This window comes from Dryobates pubescens, chromosome 26 (genome assembly GCF_014839835.1).
Source record: "Dryobates pubescens isolate bDryPub1 chromosome 26, bDryPub1.pri, whole genome shotgun sequence".
Lineage (NCBI taxonomy): Eukaryota > Metazoa > Chordata > Aves > Piciformes > Picidae > Dryobates > Dryobates pubescens.
In genome coordinates, this window is record NC_071637.1 from 10446720 (window position 1) to 10469301 (window position 22582).

At 47.8% G+C, this 22582-nt stretch overlaps 1 protein-coding gene across 3 annotated transcripts in view; it reads right to left on the minus strand.

Annotated features, from left to right (window-relative positions):
* The window catches only part of PMEPA1 (prostate transmembrane protein, androgen induced 1), a 47574-nt gene that overhangs the window by 18409 nt on the left and 6583 nt on the right, over positions 1-22582 (minus strand). For 2 of the 3 annotated variants that reach the window (XM_054173481.1, XM_054173480.1), the window contains exon 2: positions 12973-13011. The exons of the other annotated variant lie outside the window; for it this stretch is intronic. In XM_054173481.1, the coding sequence (XP_054029456.1) occupies positions 12973-13011 (39 nt within the window). The remainder of the gene's footprint in view (positions 1-12972; positions 13012-22582) is intronic. 3 annotated transcript variants of the gene reach the window in all.

Consider the following 22582-nt stretch of genomic DNA (forward strand, 5'->3'; position numbering starts at 1 on the left):
AGCAGGAAGGACAGCTGGGAAGAGCCCATTGGGTTTGGTTCTGATGCATGGATCAGCAGCACAGTTCACAGATAAATTGCATTTCCAGATTCACTATGGCTGGTTCTGATGCAGCAAGCAGAAATAGTGTTGTGTGAGCCAGTGATAGCAGGCTGAGTGCAGGACAGGAGGGTAGAGAGCAAAGCAGGACCCAGAAAAGGAGCCTGTTAGAGAACAAACACTGCGGAAGATGGGTGAATGGCTCCTAGAAGTCATGTTCATAGCATCAGTCCTTGGACCATAACTGCATGTAACAGTTCATGCTCTTCATTTGTCACCCCAAGTAATCAAGTATCACATCCTCTGTGTCATGGGCAAAATATGGTACCCCCTGCCCTCATTTCTGTTTGTTTTAAAGGAAATGGCCCCATTTCTGCCACAGAAGTATCAGACTGGTTGGGCCTCAGAAAATACTTTAGTCCTTAGAATACAGTAACTGTCCCGATCACACCACTGGACCTGTTTTCAAAAGAGGAGCTAGCATGGCCATGGTGGCAGCTGTGGAGCATGGCCTGCACTTGGGAACCAGAAATGCAGGATCAGCACTGTAGCACTCCACTTTTACATGGAAACTGCAAACATGAGAGATGGGGTCAGCAGCTCCTTCAGCTAGGACACCTCCCAGCTCTGAGCACAGACCTGTCAGCTAGACTTGTTTAGAGAAAATTCTAAAGGCATTAACCATCTCCCTTGGAGCACTGGGAACAGTGAGGTTCTTTGAGACACTCGGACTCTAAAAGCTTGCATATACCAACCCCTTCCCTTCATTTCCGTGCCTGCTCTGCCCTGGTGAGACTACACCTGGAATAATGTGTCTAGTTTTGGGCTCCCCAGTTCAAGAGAGACAGGGACCTGCTGGAGAGAATCCAACAGAGAGCCACGAGGATGATTAGGGGACTTGAACAGCTGCCCTATGAAGAGAGAAACCTGGGGCTGTTCAGTCTCGAGAGGAGAAGACTCAGAGGGGAATCTCATGAATGTGTATAAATATCTGAGGGGTGGGTGTCAAGTGGAGGGGGCCAATCTCTTTTTGGTGGTGCACAGTAGTAAGACAAGAAGCAATAGGTACAACTTGAACACAGAAGTTTTCACCTCAACATGAGGAGAAACTTCTTTGCAATGAGGGTGATGGAGCACTGGAACAGGCTGCCCAGGGAGGTTGTGGAGTCTCCTCTGGACACATTCAAAACCTGTCTGGATGCATTCCTGTGCAGACTACCCTGGGTGATCCTGCTTTGGCAGGAGGGTTGGACCCAATGATCTCTGAAGGTCCCTTCCAACCTCTCATGTACTGTGATACTGTTGATACTTCTCTCACCCTCCCCTCTTCCAGGATTTTGAGACAAGGTATTTTGCACAGTAAGCCTGATCCCAGCCTACTCAGACGGCTGAAAGGAGTACATTGCTTTTGAAGTTCCTCCCAAAGGTGAGGACAGCTAAACTGGATTAAAAGAATAATTTTGACTTTGCACTTAAAAGACAGGTAAATTTGCTTGCTCACGAGACAATGCTGAGCGAGGCTCATGGCCCCACCAAGCTGGGAACAACCAGCACATCCCCTGCTCCCCAAAAACCAGGACAACGGCATCAGGCCTGGATGATGTCCGGGGCAGGGGCAAAAGCAGAATGTCACCCACCCCCTTCAACACAAGCATCCAGAGAGGGACACAGAACAAGAGCTCACCATTTGCAGCCGTAAGCAGCGTGAAACATACCAAAAAAACCCACCCAACTACCAAAAAAGGAGTGAAAAAAACAGAGTACACAATGTAGATCAAACCCTGCCAGCTGCCCCTGAAAGACCCAAGAGGCTTTGTTTGTCAGGGGTATTTCTACGGCTAGTAAAAATAAACACATTAATAAATAAGTGTTTTCATATACCCTGGAAACAGTCCTGATCAATATGTGGCTTGCTACCACACAGGCTTTTTTTCCTTCCACCCAGCAGAAACTCATGACAAAGGAAAGCACATCTCATTTATGAACTTAGCTATAAATACTTTTGCTAACTGCCATTTAGGAATTTCATTTCCTGCTTGAGCAAGTCCTGTTGAAAGAGGCAATTACCAAATTTGTTTCTAGTTATAGAAATAGATGTTTGTCACTGCCCACATCTGTTTCAACAGACAAATTGTCAGTTGTGGACGCTCCAACAAGAGCAAGTGCTCCATCCAGGGAGGGCTTTGCCACCTCTCAAGAAAGCTAACAGCAATTACAGGGATTGGGTTTCTGATTCCAGCTTTGTCTGAGCCCCATCTCCCACTGCAATGGAGCTGCCTTGCACTGATGAGCACCTGCAGCTTCACCATTGGCCACAGCCGCCTGCATCACGTCACCCAGGGCACACCACTGACAGCTGCCAGCAGTGCCGTGGCCTGCTCCCTCCTCCTGCTGCTGTGGAGACACTAAGGAATATGCAGCATTTAATTAGTCACCAGGCCCACCAAAACAAGGCAACTTTAATTCAGCAAGTCACGAGGATCCAATATGCTGCATTTGTTGCACACATGGAAAGGAAGGCAGCAGCAAAGCATTCTCATCACCTGCAAAATGGGGAGATAGCACATGCTGTGCTGCTTTGTGTGGGACACCCCACCACAAAACAGCCAATGGTGACAACACAGGGGTGCAGAGATGGAGGTGTATGGCTGTCATCAGCACAGACCACAGCCTCTCTGGGCTGGATGCTGCCCATACATTTTACTCTGTCTCTTTCCCTGATTTCCTCCCTGTTAACTTTGCTCTATCCCAACCATGTTTAGAAAGTTTCCATTTCCAGTTTTTCCTGGGAACACTATTCGTGCTTGGCTGCAGCTGCAGCTCAGGTGCCCCAGTGCCAGCACCCGACCCCCAGCACGGTGCCCAGAAAGTAAGTCCTGTGAGACCAGTGTTCAAGCAGGGCCACAGGGACAAGCAGCAACACCCATGCCTCCCTGTCACAAGCACAACACACATCAACACACATCCAGTGCCTGGCTTAGGATGCAGCCATGGAATACTCTATGCTATGGCTGGAGATCCTCTGTTCCTCAGGCATTTTTCCTGTGTCAGTCAGCAGGGCACCCCCGATGCCTGCCTGGCACATCAGACTGATGCAGCCCTGAGGAGCCCATCAGAGTTCAGGAGTGGCACCAGGATCTCATCATGCCCTTGTCCCAAGGCCACAGTGCTGCAGCTCCCCTGTGGGCTCTAGGACATGTGCCCCAGGGCAGCGGGGCCAGAGGGGCTGCCCCAACACACGGCTCGCAGACGGGTGTTGAAACACAGATTGAGCAAGTTGGCCAAAGCCACAGAGGTCATGACAGGGCTGGAACTGTGACCGGATTTCCTCAGCCCTGTCTAGGGCCATGCAGCACACCTCTTCCTTCTCTGCCTCCTCTCATCTATATAATTTTGCAGCTTTGCTTACAAAAGGAGTGACCCTTCACAAGGTAAGTCACTCCCATGGAACAGTCTTAAGTTACAGACATAATAAAGCATTGCAGGAGCAAAATATACAAAATGCATGCAGATGCCCAGGCAGGCACACTGCACTTGGTCACTACAAGATCATTTCTTGAGCCGGCCTGAACACCACCAGATGGGAGCGATCGCATGTGCACACTCTCACACAGAGATGTGAAATAAAATGTTATATTTATATACACACACAGCAGAGCGAATGGAGGAGGTGAGCAAAACCGCCCCAAATCTGACAAAATCAAAGGTAGTAAATTTACTTCCACCTCAGCTGCAGCAACAGCCTGAGAAAGGGTTTAACTCCCACAGCAGATATGCTGGCAAGTCCAAGTTCTGTTGCAGCGTTTTGCCTGTGTGAGTTTTTAAGGATGCACAAAGAGAAGCTGCTGTCCATGTACAGCCCAGCAACGATGGGTTTTGGAGAAAGGGGCTGGGTTCCCGTGGCCTCCCTTCACCCGGTGGAACGAGCCCAGCCTCCCCATCCCAATTCCCATCCCCTGGCACATCTGCCTCCCTCCTGCCCGCCCTATTGTCCCCAGCACCCCCGTCCCGTCCCCAGATGGCAGATTGATGACATGGGGCGGCGGAGTCGAGCCGACCCCCGAGGTCAGCCCCGACAATGGGTTTTCGGGGCGGCTGGAGAGAAGAGGCCGCGGGGGCGAGGAGGCGCCCCCCCGGCCGCCCCTTTTCCTCACGGCAGCGATTTCGAGCCCGGCCTTTCCAGCCGCCCGGGCGGGCACCTGCCCGCGGCCGGGGCCGCTCGGCGGGGCCGCTCGGGGAGCGGCAGCTGCCCCCGCACCGGGGCGGAGTACGAGGAAGGGGGGAAGAGCAGAGGGGAGGATAATCCATGGACACTGCCTGTCCCCTTTTCACTGCATTTAACAATAAAGCAGTAGCTATAGCAACGGGGTTAATTAATGCATCCATTTACATATCTAAAACTCCGAACCCATTCAAACCTCGCCGATACTTTCATTCTTAAACCTGGCCTGCAAGGCTGTGCTCTGATGGGGAACCCAAACAAACACGGCCATACCCACCTACTGCCGCACTCGCAGAGATGCAGGTACAGGCAGAACCTGCACAAAGCCAACCCCTCGGCCGCGGGTCGTACAGCCAGTCCTGGCCGGGAGGTTCCAAAAGCCATTTGCTCCACATACCTTTACTCCCCTCCCCGAAAGCATTGGGATTTGCATATCAGCACGAAAGGGAAAAAAATGAAAAAAAAAAAAAAAAAAAAAAGTGGGGGGGGACTGAATAGTCCTTCAACAAATGAAACAGAGGAAAAAGTGATTTTCAGAGCTGGAGGAGTAAGCGCATTCCAAGACAGAGGGGGTAAGGAGATAGGCAATGTAAAGGTTTCAGACTATCGTATAACCAGAGGGGGAAATGTCTTCTCACCACAAACATGCATCTGCATGATGTCTAGACAGTCATAAAAAGGGCAATTAAAGTACTGCAGGCTGCAGTAAGCTAATGTCTCCTCTCCCAGTCTAAACAGTTGAAACATACTGTACTAACTTCGGGTTGGGGGGGAGGGGGGGGGAAGAAAAGGATAAAGAAAGACAAGTTTGTAAGGAAAAATGTTCTGAAAATCGGTTTTAAATAAGCCAGTAAATTAATTCAACCTTGTCAAATCTTTGCCTTATAACATATCAAATATTCCGCCTGCGTCCTGTCTAGACTGCGATAACAAAGGGCATTTAAAGCCCTGCAAGATGCGCTGACAGAGTAGCCATTTAAAGATGCAGTATTGCTTTCTCCATCTAAAACGATTTGTCAGATGGAGTTAAAATGAAAATGTTAAGTAATCACTCTGGTTCACAACCATTTCAAAAGCAAAAAAAACAAACCAAACTAACAACCACAAACCCCCCCCAGCTCATAGATATAAATCCCACTAAGAATCATTCCAATGTATCATTCTGGTGAGATTTGTTTGGCAGGGTTGTTTTCTTGGGGGTTTTATGGCTTTTGCTTGTTTTAAAATGTGTTTTGTTAATCTGAGATGTCACTGGCTTTCTGCAGCACATGCATTTCTAAACAGGAGCAGTATTAAGTTGGAAAATGCCAGCTGCAAGTACCGATTGATTTATTGATACAAAATGACGACCTGTGGAGAGACACCATTCTAACTCCAAGGGTTAACGCTGAAAGGGATTATTCTTTACAATTTTAATTTACTTAAAAGCAAAAGGATAAGTGCTGTCACATGAGGCAAACCGGCCAGTCTCCACCACTGACACAGTTCAGCCTGGGCAGTCACTGTCCTCAGGAGAGCAAGAGAGAAAGAAAAGTTAAAGCAAACTATGTGGGTGTGCACAGCATGGGGTGGCTTCTTGTGTTTTGGGTTGTGGTCTTTTTGTTGGTTGGTTGCTGTCGTTTTTCCTCAGAGAAAGAAAAGCTTTCTAAAAACACAGAACCACATATATAGTCCATTGTAAGACAAGAAACATTCTCCTCCCTGCCTGAGCTTTGGAGAACCAAAATCTCAAAAAAAAACAACAAAAAAAGAGGCATGCAAAACAGCTGATCTGGCTTAACAGGATGGCTAATGCTGCCCACAGCGGAGCAAATGCCTCTACAGTTACCCTACCTGCAGCCGCCCAACATCAGACAGGCTTTTAAAGACTTGTGTTGTGACATGGCACAACCAGATGCGCCTGGCAAGGGAGGGGGACTGGGGTGTGCCCGATCCTGGGTCCAACCACACCACACAGGCACTTCTATAGGGGGAGACATGCTGAGAAGTTACCCCACAGAGTTCAAACCCAGGCTGCTCCTCACTGTACAGCATCCCACCACCCCCTCATTCACACCTCCCTCCGTCTCCCCACCCTTGTTTCTTAATTATTATTTTAATAAGACTGTTTCCAACTTCACTGCTCATTCCACAATAGCCCAAGGGCTACAACTGTTCATTAGACAGAGTTTCTGCTTTAATTTGCACTGACACAGATGTGTAGGTTATCTGGAAGAAATTACTAAAGTAAGCAGTAAAGAATGGGGCTGGATGCTTTTCTTCCCTTACAGAGACTTTAACTTAACATTGCCTCCCCCCATGCCCCCTACAAGCAGTATCATTCCATACATTGTGGGTTCATAGGGCAATTAACTCCAAACCAGTCACAGTGCCACAGTGTGTACAGGTACACTTTGCTCCCCACACTGCTCTAGGATTTCTGCAGAGGTAAAAAGTGCACGTTTGTCCCCGTGGGCTGCAGACGTGGTGCTGGAGGGGCCTGGCACTACCCAACCCACCAGGGTCTGCAGCACAGCCCCTCCACAGGTGCACAGAACAGAGCTCCACAGAAGTTCTGCTGTCCCTGGAGAGAAGCATGTGGGCTGACACACTGCCCAGCCAACATGACCCCCACCATCACCAGCAAGATGGCCCACGTTCCCCAGGCAGCACAAGTCAATGACAATCACCTGAGAGTGGAAATATCCAAGACTATCAATAAAGCTTTAGGGAAGAAGTTCAAGGCTTGATGTAACCCTAAATTGTAGGTTTTGCCATGAGGGTAAAACAAGGTCCCTGGTGAACACTCAGCTGCAGACATCCTGCATGTCCTGTCACAGCTTTTGGTGACTCTGAAATCACTACCCCTGAGTAAGGCCAAAGAAGCACCAAACTCCAGCAGGGCAATGCCCAACAGCTCATGCTCATCCCCACACCAGCACCAGCTGCAGTTGGGCAGCAGGCTCCCTTGGTAGCTCCTCACTCTCTGCAAAGAGGTAAATCACCAGACACAGAAACCAAAAGAAAAAATGTCATCACTGCTGCTCAACAGTGTCCAGGCTTCCTACCCACCACGGCTGGGCAGCTGTCAAATCAGCCATGGAGTTTACATGAACTTCCTCTGCAATTCATGTTGGTGAGAGCCAGACACATAATAGCCCTGGATTCACGAAGAAAGAGCTGCCAGAGTTATTTCTATTTAAAACCTCTATTTGAGCTTCATAGACTCATTCTTCACACATAATACACATGCACATAGGCACAAAATGAAGAAGCAAGCCAGATCCAGAAGCATTTCACTTCACCAAGAGTACTGCCTAAGAGCAATTTCAGGTTTTGGCTCACTGTTATTATTTAATGGATTTTAATTCAATAATAAAAAGTATGAACTTGCCAATTTTTTGTTATGTCTTCTTGCCAGTAAGAGAGGGGAGAATAAAAAAAAAAAAAGGAAAAAAATGAAAAATGGAAGGAATTTGCTACCAATTTATTAAACCATTCCCACCTTCTCCTCACCCTCCTGGCACGGGGCTGCTCTCCTGAACAGCAGCACAAAGCGCCATCAGGCTGGGTGAAGGACAAGGCTGCTAGAGCACTCAGGCAGCTAAGGTGACCTGGAAAGGGAGGGACACAAAGATGCACACCCAGGGTTCAGGTCCCATCTCTGAATATGTCTGAGAGCCATTTAAAAAGTCTTCTTCAGCAAAACTCATCTCTGATTTAAAGTCAGGGGTAATCCCAAATGCTTCATCTCAAAAAGGTCTGCATTAAGGAGAAAAAAACTTTCCTTTTTAGCTAGGGGACTCACTTGCTTTGTATCTGCTGAAAACCTTTACAATTCTTCCATTGTATTTTAGCAAAACCTCAAGGCTGAAGCACCTCGTGCTAAAAATCAGAAGACAGAGCACATCAGTTCCATCCTTCATTTTTAAGTACTTTGCTCAGGCCCAACTTCATTTTGTATCTTGGTCCTCGATGCTTTTTGGCAGTCTGCTCCAGACTTACTGGCAAGGGCTAAAAGGTTTCTATTTAGCTGGTGTCAGCTGAGCATCTGTGCCTCCAAGAACTGGAGTGGGGGTGATCCCGGCTGCATTTCAAAAGCACATTTCTTTTTGGGAGCTGCCAAATAATTTTAAATCTCAGTATGTTTGGGTAGCAGGGTGACTCCCTCCGGAGGGGTCCCCGCTGCAGTCCCCAGCGCCGCGTCCAATTCTGGGGAGGATTCCTGACCAGCGGAGGGAAAAGGAGCTGGGAACGCTCCCTAACCTGTGACCCTGACAACAAAAGGCAGGGAGAGTGTCTAGACCTCCAGTCTGACGGGGAGTGAAGGCAAGTATTGTGCTGCCAGCACACCGGGGCTGTCTCAGACAAGGCAGGCACACAGGCGCTGCGGGACGGGAGCAGTGATGCAAACCCCAGCTGCAGTGACCAACAGCATCGCCCCCAAAACAAACCAGAGTGCTGAGGGAGGGAAGGGGGCCGTGCACAAGCCCACCCTTCTCGCCAGCACAGGGTCTGGCAGCAGCTTTCAGGGTAGCTCCCAGATCCCAGTGCTGCTAGACCCAGTGGAGATGAAAGCGATCATCAGATTCCAGTTTGACTGGCCTTGAGCTTCCCATTACCTTCGTGTATGTCACATATACCATCCTCACACTCCCAAATCCAACCATCCTGCAATTCCAGCTCTGTGCAGACCCCCAACAGTAGAGTGCAAAAAACTATGATCCTTCCACAAAGCCTTTATTTTCTGTTCTCCCTGTCTGTTGCAGTTAAAAGGGGACAGACCACCACCAAGGGGTCTCTCTCCACCAAACCCAAAGATCAGCTCAACATTCAAAAAACCTGAAGTCAAGACCCAATGCTACCATAAATTTCTTGTGTGACCCTGGACAAGTCCCTTGCCTTCTCACTGCTGTAGGTCCCCGTATATAAAAATACAAATACCCTAAATAAGTGCTGGAGCTAACAGCAGGTTACTGCCAGGGAGCTGTGCAAAGAGAAAATGAAAGACCTATTAAAAGCCCTCCTTCATCTCTGCCAGAAAGCAAACACTGTTACCCAGTACTTTAAAAAGATGCATTAAAGGAGAGCGAGCAGAAGGGGTTTAAGGACATCCCTGGCAGAGCATCAAGGGGAAGTGTTCCAGGCCAGCTGACCCTTGGAACGAGGTTTTTCCCAGGGTACTCCCACATCCTGGCCCTGGCCCTTGCCCTGCCCTCGGCTATGCCTTGGCCATGCTACCACAGACAGCGGCAGCAGAACCTGCCCCAGGCAATCCCTGCAGAGGACGGCTGGTCCCACACTGAAACACACTGACCTGCAGATCAGAACTTTTGGCAAAACAAAAATCATTAGTTTCAGTCTTCCTGAAGGAAAGTTAACTACCTCTTAGAAACTGAGTTTTATGCCAGAAGACATGCTCCAACCCAGCTGGAGAGATTGTGAAAACAGGGTTTCATGCACAGAGGTGGTGGCACTGGTGCACCACCTCCCTGGGCATTAGCAGAACTCACACAAGACCTGCAAATAGTAGCCACCTCCACTAGCTGGCAGAAAACCCTCCAGCCTCCTACCACCCTACAGCTGGACATTCAGAGTTACACTTGAACCAATGAAAACCAGCCCCAGCAGCTGAAACAGTTTATATAACCATTAAAACCCCACTCCCTTCTGATGAGAGGTGAAATGCTGATGGTGAATAAACTGAATTCAGAGCAAAAGGAGTTTTATTACCCTGGTAACCACCTGATGCCAATCCTTCACCAACACACTCTACCACATCCACATCTTTCTACCTGAAAAGGTGAGGGACAGGATGTTTCTTCTCCCCCTGCCTCCATCACTTCCTACCACATTTCCAAAACATCATCCCTCCTGCATCAATTCCTTCTCCAGGTCCCTAGGGCTACCAAGGCACCACTGCTGCCTGCAGAGCAGCGAGTTCAGCAGGACGCTGCGTGGTGGCACTGGGTTTAGATGCCATATGCTATGTACCTGCAGTCTAAGCAAGGTCCAGCCCAGACTTCCTCACAGCTAGGCACCTGTCATGGCAGCAGCTCGTCTTCTAACAAGTGCATGCGATTTATTTTTGGCATGCATGCACAGGGAGACAGAGATCCTGCACTGGGATTGTATCAGCAGAATGCAGCTATGGAAACAAACCCATTTAGACTAATGTAACAAAATTCCCAAACCCACAGCAATAAAGAACAGTGTACATGGGCATTTTCACAGGACATGGTTGCAGTGAATGCAGAGCTTCTGGGAACAGGGGAGGTCTGTCTGTCCACTCAGACAGAATTCACCCAAACCTCTTATCCACAGACCACACTTTTTATTCTAGTTACATATTTTGCCTTGTGAATGTTGTTTTGTGTGGACCCTCCACCCTGCCCTTTGATTTTTAAAGAGCTCATAGACCACACCTCCTCCTAAATTAGAAACCCTCCTTGATGAGGGCATCTCCTCTTCACCCTCCATATCCATTCCCAGCCACCCCCTCTGAGAAGCAGGAGAGCTGATAGAAAAGCCAGCAGAAATTGCAGCACCTCTTTTTGCTCCCCACGGGACAAACAGCAGCACCTGACCGTGTCCCAATGCACAGCTCTGGGCAGAGGCTGCTGCTCAGCTCAACTGATCCCCACTCAGCAGGCAAGAGACCCACAAGTCATACACAAAACTTCCAGAGTCTGGCATTGACACCAGACATCAAGGAATTATCAGGATGATGCCGGAACAGCTTAAAACCCCTCAAAACCACAGCAAAAGCTATACCTCCCTTGAGTAAGTCTTGGGTGGTGCTTTTTGCCCAGGGTTTGTGTTTTGACCCATTGTGTGCAGGACTTTAGCCCAGGCAGCATGGTGATGGACATGGGCATCTCTCTGGGGGGCCAGCTCTACAGACAGCACCAGGGCACTCCAGGAGAAAGCGGGTGGTGCAAATGGCCATGTCTGGCAATACTGGCCCAGGCTGGAGCTGCAGACAAGGACCCAGACAACAAAGGCAAAGCAAAAACGCATCCAACAGAGGCAGCCATGTCTGGCAGATCGCAGCTTTCGGAGGCCCAGGGAGACTTTCTGGGCACGCACTGATGTCTGCAAACACAGCTCCTTGCTGAGCACACAAATTAAACTACCAGCAAGATCACCGGAGTGTCCTACACCACACTCCAAATACTATCTATCTAGTAAGACCAAAAAATCCTAAAGAGTACAGGAGTGTGGCAAAGGAGCAAGCAGCTGGAGGTTGCAGGGAACAGCAGAAAAAAAACCCAAACCCAAACCAACTTACTTGATTTTCTAAGAAAACAACATCTCTTCACTTGCATCTTTGCCTCCCTCACAAGACACAAACATACATGCAAAACGGGACAAGGAAGACTAGGGAAAGCAGGAAGAGCAGCACAGCAAGAAGACACTGCTGCTCACACTTTCCTCACTCACAGGCCAAGAAAACAGCAAACACCTTTTACTAGAATGCAAACTCCCTGAGCTACGCTGCTCAGAGCAGCGAGACACTGGGGCTCCTTCTGCCTGCCCAGCTTGGCTGCTGAGATCTGTCATATAAAGCATTAACAGAAAACAAATATAAAGAAATCACTGACTGCTGCAGGACAATTTCCCTACGGACTGGGCAGTGTCTCAGCACCAGGGCTGTGTCTGCCCTGTGTGTACTGGCTGCTCCTGGCCTTGTGCTCCTGTGCTTCCCCTTCCTGCGGTGTACACCGCAATCAACACTGCAGGGGCAGGGACTGGTGGGATCTCAAAACTTTTTTCTTTATAAGCAAGGACTATGTCCCTGTGCCACTAAACTGTGCCATCAGACTCAAAACAAAGTAACTGAAATACTTCTTTTTTGGTTTGTTTTAGATTATGACTTTTACTAATACATGCTTGATAAAAGCTTAAGGAGTAATTTATAGGTATTATAAGCACATTAAAGATCTAAGCATGGTTATAGCCAAGGTCATAAGCCCCAGTGATTTCCTAGGCTCTATAATAATTAATGAACCATTTATTAAAATAATTTATTGACCACTTAACACTGGTTCTTCCCCAGCAGGCCTGGGACATGCCATTTCAGCAAAGATAGTTTCCTTTTAAGGGACTCTAATAATCTCAGTTCTAAACAGACAGTGAGCCATAAATGCTACAACTTTTTTTAAATGAGAAAATGCTCTTTTGCAAACAGATTCAGCTCAAAGCCAGCAAGCCTGGTTCAACAGGGCTCCCAATGCCTGGTTTTGTCTGCCCTGAACACAGGCACCTCCCACCACACTTAATAGAAGTCCAACATCATGACTTCAAAAGACTCAAGTTGTCAAACTACTCTCACAAAACACAGTGACTGTTTTTTTCCCCTCAGTGTAATGCTGCTCCTTAGTTTGCCAGAACAGGAGCAAACGGAAGAGTACTTGTGCTTAAAAAGACACTCAGCTTTTGAAGAAGTTTCTATACTGAACAGCGAAAGAAAAAATGCCCATCCAGGATTACCAAAGTGCAGCAAGCTATTGACAGACAAAAAACTCCAGGTTTGCATAATCAGCCTCTGAAGACACGGCTGCATCCCCCTCCCTGTACCCCAAAGAGCAGGTGCCTGCCTCTTTCAGGGCAGTGTAATGTACCACCCATTTTGTCAAGCGAGTAACTGGGGTGTTTACAGTACAGCAGCTGCAATCATGCAATCAGCCTTCATAATTAGATCTTGGCAACTCTTGAAATACTTCACTTACCCAGTTTACCTGGAAAGGTGCGACCTAAACATTCAGTGCCTGGAGACATTTGAAAGAAAAACAGAAAGCATCCGTCAGTGATGGGAGCCACCTCCGACGCACCCCAGCTCCCCTCTTGGGGACTCACTCTTTACGAGCTCCCCCATAGCCAACCATGATTGGTATCTGCACCCAAGCCTACCACCTCCACAGTAGCCAGGAGTACCAAAAGCACTACAAGATGGGTCTCACCACTCCCAGTAATGACCCCACATGCTTTTCCCACACCAGAAGTTGCTACGTGAGATCCCATTCCTCTCCAGCCATGTCACTGCACTGGCTTCCCCAGGACTGGTCTCCTCCAGCACTCATAGCCAGCTTACCCAATCACATGCCAAAGCCTTACAAGGTTCATAAAGTTTTTGGAATCACTGAACCCACCCCAGAGACCTTCCCATCACACCCAATAGTGCCAGACTGCTGTCTGTGGCCCTGGGCAGCACAGTGCACTTCAAGGTGCTGTTGGCCTAGTTGTCATCTACTGTCTTCTCTGGAAGCACATGTAGCTGAGCCCCATATGCTGCTAAGCCTTAGTAAAAGGTCAGGGTTTCCCTATACCCCACTCCCAGGGAAAGGGACAGAAATCTTGTCCAAAATCCCAGACGCAATGCCCAGGAACAATGCAACAAACAAGTTTGGAATAAAGACAACTGGTGACCTTTCTTTGATCCATCAGTGAGCAGTGCATCACTATCTGCAAAACTGATGGGACCTGGATCCCTCTGACCACACCAGCACAACCTCAGTGCTTGATAGACTGCAGACATGGCCAAATGGGCAGGCACCCTGCAGAACCACAGGGGATTTCCCGGAGGAAATAAGAACTGTCTGACACTGATAATGGTTAATTGGTGCTAATTAGCACCTGTAACAATCTGTTGCCAAATGAGTCCTACTGGCCTATAAAAGTGGCCTTTAACCCAAGAGCAGGAAGGCTCCTGGCCACCAGACACACCAAGCCAAGGCTCCTGCACATCAGGCACTCACACCACTTGCTCTTCCCTCCACTCCCAATGCCACAGCTGCAGGTAGAGCAGGGAGGCTCAAGAGCTTATATTAACACATCATTCCTCCCAAATAAAGCTTAAAAAGTTACTTTCCTTGCACCTGATATGACAGAGATAAGCAGTTATTTCACCCTAGGAAAAGATTAAGGGCCAGAGACTTGCTGGAGTGTGTCCAAAGAAGGGCAATGAAGCTGGTGAAGGGACTGTATGATGAGTCCTATGTGAAGCAGCTGAGGGAACTAGGGTTGTTTAGGCTGAAGAAAAGAAGGCTGAGAGAAGACCTTCTTACTCTCTACAGAGAAGTTGGGGTTGGTCTCTTCTCTCACTAAAAAGCAACAGAACAAGAAGAAACAGCCTCAAGTGGTGCCAGGGGAGGTTTAGATTGGACATTAGAAGAAACTTCTTCCTGAAAGGGTTGTCAAGCTCTGGAACAGGCTGCCCAGGGAAATGGTGGAGTCCCCATCCCCAGAGCTATTTAGAAGTTGTGTAGATGTGGTGTTCAGGGACATACTTTAGTGGTAGACTTGGCTGTTCTGGGCTACTTGTTGGACTAAATTTTAAAGGTCTTTTCCAACAGGCTGAGAGTCAGCTTGCTGATTTTAAGTCAGGATGATTTAGAGGAGTGAGTTCAGGTGTATGGAAAAATCAATGCTTCATGTGCAGGAGGCATTCAAAAGTGAGCATGCAAGCATGTGGTGTCACCCTCATTCACATGGGTAGCTGAGTGCCTCCCTACGCATGTCCCACCAAGTGTCCTGCTGGAAGTGACACCAGCAGGGACTGTGATGGGAAGAAAGGAATTCTGCTGAGCCAGCATCAGTGTGGCAGCAGACTGTGACCTCCTCCTTGCTTCTCTGCATCCAGCATACTGCACAGAGCCCCGAAAAGGGTAGAAGGCTGAAAAAAAGAGTGGAGGCCGCAACAGGGGTATGAGGCTGACACAGAGAAAGACACAGCCTGGCAAAAAGTGGAAGCCGAAAAGCCATGGGAGGCCAGAGGGAAAGTAGAACCTGAGGAAATCTGGAGGCAAAAAAGGCTCAGGAGGCCTTAAAAATGTGGGAGTCCAAAGGAAAGTCAGAGGTTGAGACAGAGAGCCCTCATGCCTGCAGCTGTTCATCTCAGGATCAGTTGTTCTCAGTTTAAATTTCCAGAAGGGTAGAAAGCAGCAGCTTTCCCCCAAGCCCTGCTCCACAGCACAGGCAGTGCCCTGCCAGTGTTGGGCACTGCACACAGCCCAGATGTGACACCCTGTGCATACACGGGCACATTGCTCCAGCACAGGATGTGTCACCCAAGATGTTTTGGCAGTGGCCTGCAATATGTGGGAGAAGTGAGCCTGAACCCTCTGGAGTCAGGTGGGATTGTAGGACGCAGCTTCTCCGCTGGCTCTCACGTGCTCACACTTGGCCTTTCCGCTTAGCCGTTCATTTTGCCAACTTTACAAATGCAAACTGAGAATTTGCTTTAAGCTTGACCAGAGCCACACTCAGCTCTCCTCCCTTCCTCCACATATACATAACTTTTTTTACATGCAATCGGCAGTAGGATACAGGAGTGGCTGAACAGCCGGTGCATATTCCCTGTGGATCAGTGCCCGGAGCCCTTCTGCAGCCTCAGTCCTGCCAGACGACTCCATGTGAAGGGTGGCTCACGCTGTCTGCCTACCAGCAGTGGCAGCAAGGAACCAGTAATTATACTGGCTGGACCAACACCTGCTAGTGGTTTTGTCTTACACTGTTTGTGCAACCAAATAGGCTGCCAAGAAAACAAAGATGTACTTAGTCTAAACAGGTGAAAACATGAAACAGGGAATGGAGCTGTCACATTTGTCTCATGACGCCTGTACGCAACACATGCTGGAAAATGATTTTTGGTTTAGTTTGCAAGAAGGCTCCAAAAGCAGGTGGAAGCACAGCATGCACTGCAAAGCCAAGTCTTTGCTGTGGAAGGAGAGATGAGGACTGCCCATCCCCAGAGCCCAGCTCCTGGATCTGGCCTCACACTGTGGTGCAGGGCACATAGATGCTCTTTGCCAGGCTGCAACACCAGCACCGAGAAGGCTTGTCTTGCCAGCATCATGGCCAGCAGAGTCCAGCTAAACTGGATGCCCTACATGGGATGTGGCAGCCCTCAGCCAGCAACGCCTGCAGATCAGAGCTACTCCCCCCCCCAAACCCCACATGGTCAGTTTAGAGCAGAAGTGCCTGTTCCCATTCCACACGGGCAGGGGACTGGACCCCCGTACAGTGTTTCTCACTCAGCAGTGAGGTAAGAAGGGGAAGGTGAATATCTCAAAGGACCAAGGACAAAGACCCCAAAGAAGCACTCAGGCCAGCCTCAGCCCTCACTGCCTTTCTGCAAGGAAGGACAGACAGGAAACCTCCTAACTGCACCAGTCACACCCAAGATACTCTCCCCCATGGGCAGATGGGGTCTGTTGTAGATGGTTCTTCCTGGAATAAAAACCATCAGCCCCAACTCTCACAGCCTATTTTCTGAAAGCCACTAAACATTAAACAGAGGCAAAAAAGTGTATCCCAGCAACATCTGGAATTTATCCCTTGCTTCTGAGAAAAAAATAAAATAAAATCACGCCCTATTCTTTTTGAGAAAGAAAAGTGATTATATAGAATTAGAATGTGGAAGAAGATGGAGAAGAGAGCAGAGATTTTCTTTGAAATGCTGTTTGGACAATAAAAAAGGATAGTTTCAAAGAAACAGCAAATCCTATCTCAGCTTTTTCTGCCCTGCTTCACAGTGCCAGGCTTTCATCCCATGTGTTGGTTAAGACACTCTTAGGAAACCAACAGAGTTTTTACATTCTTGCAAAACATTTAGTAAGAAAACCAGCTCCAAGTCCTAACTGGCTGAAGACACACCAAATAAAAAATGTTTCAATTCCTGCCAACAAGATGTAGAGGAGCCTCGCTTTCTACTTGGGGAAGCAGCTTTGCAAAGGAGGATGGGTCAATCTTTACCCAAGAGAGTCTGTCTCTCCAGACTGAAGAATGGAAAGGCTCTAAATATAGAATCAGGAAAGACTATCTGGATTAATATGAGGATGCAAGGTCAAATGTGATACACTCCACTTCCTCAGGGTCCCAGTCCCAGAAGGGCTGGGTGACAGCCTACAGCATCACCTGGCCCCAGCCTCGACCGGGGAAGCCTTGGAAGCCCCTCCAGCCTTCCCAGGCTGGGAAGCAAAGCAGTCACTCTCATGCCAAACCCACAGAAGTGCCTCCAGCTACTAAATTACCCAACGACTTAAACTAACTGCATCGATCAGGCTGGAAAACAAAGCTGCAGCTCTTGGCATGTGCACAGTTAGGAGAGCACAGCTGTAAGAGTTCTGCATTTTTCATCCGCAAGTAGTTACAACTGTAGTAAGAGCTGCCCCTTCCTCTGCCCATCCCTGACAACGTGTGCTGCAGGGAGAGACCAAAGGGAGAACATGGGGGAGAGGAACCTGCAGCCCACCTGCCTTTCAAAAGCAGAGCCTCAGCAAATGACAGCTATGTCCAACATTGCAAATTAGGGCAAGGCTGTTCCTAGAACAAGTCTTATTGCTCTGGCTCCTCAACCTCCCCATCTCCTTAGCTGCACATGGACTGGATGCAGGATTTCATCAGGACATTAAACTCAGAAGCTGTAAAATCACTGTGCAAAAACCCAATTATACCTATTTTCGTAACAGCCAATTTAAGCTTGTATTTAGGTCCCTTCACATATCCCTATGTTACATAAAGCAATTCTTCCACTTGAAATGTAGCTTTCTAAAGGCTATTTTGCTTAATTTAATAGATGCTTAACGTGGGTCTGCAAATCCCTAGATGCGTAACCAAGGAAGACACATGGCTGCAAGATACAGCATGATCCCTTCCCGAGCACACGGAAGGGAGAGGATGAAAAGCATCTCCAGGCCCATGAGCCTGCTGTGACTGGAGTGCACTTGTGGTCTGAAGAGCAGCAAAACCCCACGGTCAGGTCAAAAGAGAAATAACTGAGCATCAGCATGCAGCTGTTAACCCCCTCAAGACCAGCCAGAACTCTGCTGGTGGCACAGCAGGATGGACCCCTCCCTCCCTGCATAACCACATTAGCTGAACTGAGCCCACTCAGGCATGCTTCCCTCGCATTTGAAACAGCTACTTTCTGAACTTAATTAAATGCAGTCATCTTTTTGCTGTTTTCTTCATTTTTCCCCTCTCAAAAAGAAGAAGAAAAAAAAAAGAGCTGCACTAATAAAAAGCTCATAGTGAATCTATTAAGTTGAGGCTGTCCATTACATTTATTGTTCCTTACAATTCAGGCCTGGATGGCAAGTCAGTGGATGTTGAGAAGTATTTATCAAGAAAACCCATGAGGCTGATGAGGATTAAAAGCTATCAGCAAGACAGAATATGTTTGTAACCCGATAGTTTGCTCCGTGCCTTGCTCAGACCTCTGCTCCTTCTCCCTGTTCTTGAGCCCACCTCTGGCACACAGTCAGACAGACAACCATCACCTGCACCACAGCAACAGCTGAAAAAGGGCCATTTGTATACAGTGCCACAAAAAAGTCACACCAGAGAAACAGAAAACATTCCTTTGTGTTACACACCAGTGATCAGCAGCATTAAGTGCTACACACCTCGTGTGTGCATCTGCACATGCTGGACAGGGAGACAGTTCAAGCAAGGTCCCTTTGCAGTAATTTAAGTGTAACAAGTAAAAGTGATATTTGTGTTCATTATATGGGAAGTTATTGCAATTTAAGATAATTTTCACTCTGAATGGTGTGAAGCAAGTGTCCATAAATCATGGTGCTCCTTAACTGTCCTAAAGGCAGCACCTGACAGGCAAAGGTACTTCCAGAGCTCAGTGCTAATGAGACTAACCTGCATATGGTCCTCTAAGTTACTGAAGATGAGAAACCACCCTTGATAAGATGGAATAATGGTGGAAAGAATGAAAAAAAGCATGGAAAGAGCAAACCCTGCTCCTCCAGGAGCAGTAAAGTAGCCAAGACATCTGCCTTTGGTGATGCCTTTGCAGCCCACGTCAGGCCAGAGGACACTGATGTTCTCTGACTCTTGAGGAACCAGACCTTGGTGGACTGATTCTTCTAAAGAGCACATGGAAATCCAGCCTGGTTCTGAGGTTAGAGCATGCACCAAGAACAAGCCCAGCTCTAGGTCATTTAAGCTGCCATGCTCTGAGTTTCATGCCTGTGACTCCAACAGCCAGCCTGTGCCTTCAGCACTGAAGGAAACAGCATGGGAGGGTGCAGCACAACTTCACTTTAGGGGGGACCTTTAGTTTTTTCAAGCTTCCCTGGGATTCCTCAGCAGCTGAAGCCATGGGTGCATGGCACATGGATAGAGGAGGCAGAGAGCAGATTCAGGAGGACAGTTTAGAGACTCGGGCTTGGAAATGTTAATCTTAACACTCAGTGGTTAGACGTCTTTTGGGAATGCATCCAAATGGCACTGCTTCCTTCCCACTTGCCCTGCAGGTAAATCTAGCATGTGGCTTACACAATCTGTTGACTTAAATAAAGCAAGGGCAGAAGAAGAAAGCTGTTCAGACATCAGGAGAGGTTCATCAGTCCTTTGGGCAAAAGTCTGGGTCACTTCCCCCTCCACAGCATACGTGGTGTGTCAGCCAGGGCCTCATCTCCCTTCACAAGAGCACATGCAGCAAGGGTGCAGCACAAATGGTCACAGTGTTCCAAACATCAGTAAAAGGACAACGTTACCAAATTCTTCCACACTTTTGCCCAGCACTGATGCTTACATTCAATTTACAGAAATCTGAGTCCATGAGCCCTGTGCTCCAGTCAAGTCCTTTGAAATCAAACACACCCAAGCAGTGACCACAGGAGTGCCCAGGGCTCAGGGAGACAGGGTCACAGCCACTTCCAAACCTCATGGCACTGGTCCCGTTGTGCCTCCAGCTCACCTCCACAGTATCACTCATCTATACTGTGGACATGGGATGTTTCCGAAGCACTGTGAGACCACTGTCTGCTCTGCAAGTACAAAATCCTACTGGATTTCAGGAGGAGACTTGATGGGGTGCTTGGTGCCGTGGGTTAGTTGTTTGGGTGGTGTTTGATTGGTTGATGGGTTGGACGCGGTGATCTTGAAGGTCTCTTCCAACCTGGTTTATTCTATGTATTCTATATACATTATCTCAGGTGCAAAACCAGCTGCAGCATGCAAGACTGACATGCAGACAGGCACTGGCAGTAAGTGGCCTGGAGGGAGTCCTCATCCATACACCTCAGGGGCACTTCTTGCCCCTGTTATTTTCTGTTGCTAGTCTCAAACTTCCTCCTTCCCACAATCTACTCGGGCACCTAAGCACCAGACCTGGGGCCTGCCTCCACCACTTGCCAGCACGGCAGGAGCAAACTGCCTCCCCCAAAGCTAAAGACTAAAATCTGGACAAAGTTAACTGACATGGCTACAGCCAGGGCTGGTGTGTTATCAGAGTAACATAGGGGAAAATTTATTCCTACAAGTAGTGAAATGGGATAGAAGTAGAGGAAGACTACCTCGTAAGATGCAAGTCATCTCCTGTCTGAGATTTTAAAGCGTTCAAGATGCACTTGGAAGGAAAACTGACTCACCTGGTCACCACTGCTTCTACTAAGATGTTACCCAACCATTCTGTCTGGTGTGCAAATGAGAAACCCTACCTCTGATCATCAATGGCAAGTTAATTAAGCATTAGGCCAAATTCTGCATATGAAACATAAAATGACTGAGGTCAGCAACAGCAAAGAGCCAAACTTTGCTGCTACAAATAATCATAGTGCAAGTGAACAGCTAAATCCCATGGAAGGTAAAAGAGTCTACCATAGTGGTTACAATGGTGAGCTCCTTAGGAGGCAAGATAGACACTCAATACATCTCTCCTATCAGCCCTAAGTTAACACTTAAATGGGACACACCGTCGTGATCTTTGGCAATGAGCAGATGTGGGTTTGAGTAATGGTTAGTGTTATTTAACCAGTTATATTCACTAATGTAACTGACACCTATTCCATCATCCTTAATACACCCACTTCTTTCTCCGATACCATAAATAGATTAGAAAAGTTTCTGCAGATGGCCATGACCCCATTTGTTTGTGCACTTAGCCATGTATGAATCACTCTTGGCTTGTAGCAGCACTCTGGAATTACTGAAAGATAACTAGTCAGCACAGACACCAATAAATGAATCATGCTTTCCACAAGACCAAACCTTTGGGCTCTCACAGACTCCAATTACAAAGTAAGAAGAAAAGAACAAAGAAATTACTCAGTCTATTTGCACAAAGTCATGCAGAGTTGATTCATAGTTTTACAGAATTATTACTGACAATCATTTGTAAGGGTTTAGAGTAACAAACCAGCTACTTTGAATATTGGCCAGAATGAAGAGATGGGAAAAAAAAAAATCCCCAAACTGTGTGCTGCCTATATTCTTGAAAAGTAGCATTGATTTTTGCACAAGTATCTCTTCAATCTTGGTACATTCCAAGCCTGGGGGTTAACCAGCTTTCATTCTCCAAGGCTCAATTCTGCTTTGCTGGGTTGCTTGGGCCAAGCTCGCAGATGTGGGCAATCCTTCTGCACCTGTGCTAAAGTGCACAAACCTCAGGCCAGCAAACCATCACAGGCACAACTCCTCAGCACTGCGGGCACAAGCAGGGTCTCATGAACAATCAGAGAACTGCCACGTGGGAAAGCACTCGCCTTTCGAAATGTACACTTCTGAATGGATACTGCAAGCAAAAAAATTAGCCAGTCTCAGGCATTTTATTAAAGATCTGTGCAAAACTGAATACACCAAAGACAAATGTGTGAACCCCTTGAAAGCACTGTGGACATCCACCAACACTGACAACTCATGAGGCAAGTTTCAAATGATGTGCAAGGTATCTCTACGCAACACCACAGCCTGTGATAACACTAACATACAGCACACAGACAAAACACACCCTCTTCCAGATGGAGCATAAACCTGGTCTTCCATCAATGAGAAACTGGAAGTGTGACTACTTGGAGACAAATGAGATACTGATTACAACCTTAGTGATGCTACCTTGCTATATGTAGTGAAAAATTGTATCTGAAGGTGGTGGTGAAATTGGTGCCAGTGCGACCCTGGAATACACACCAGCGCACTCACTGCTTGTAGCATCTCCGAGTGCGACAGCCACACAGCCTTACATGCTCCAGATCAGCATCCTGCACCAGAGAATGCCAGGGAGAACGTCCAACTGAACAAAGTCACTGACAGTTTGGAAAAGGATGTAAGTTTAATAAATGTATACACGATGCTATTTGTTTATGGCCTTCCAGGGATGCTACCTTTTACATGTAACTGAAGATACAACTTCATAAGCTAATTTGGCTTGTAAATTAAATGTGTGCCCTCTTCTACATGCCACCAGAACTTGGTCCACAAGCAGAGAGCTGACAGCTTGGTAGAGCTTAGAGTCATGGCTCAGGCAAGGCCAAAAACAGCAGCAGAAGAGCTAGTACATAGCTCTCAATCCGTTTGGGAAAACTTGCTTACTAGTCCTCACCC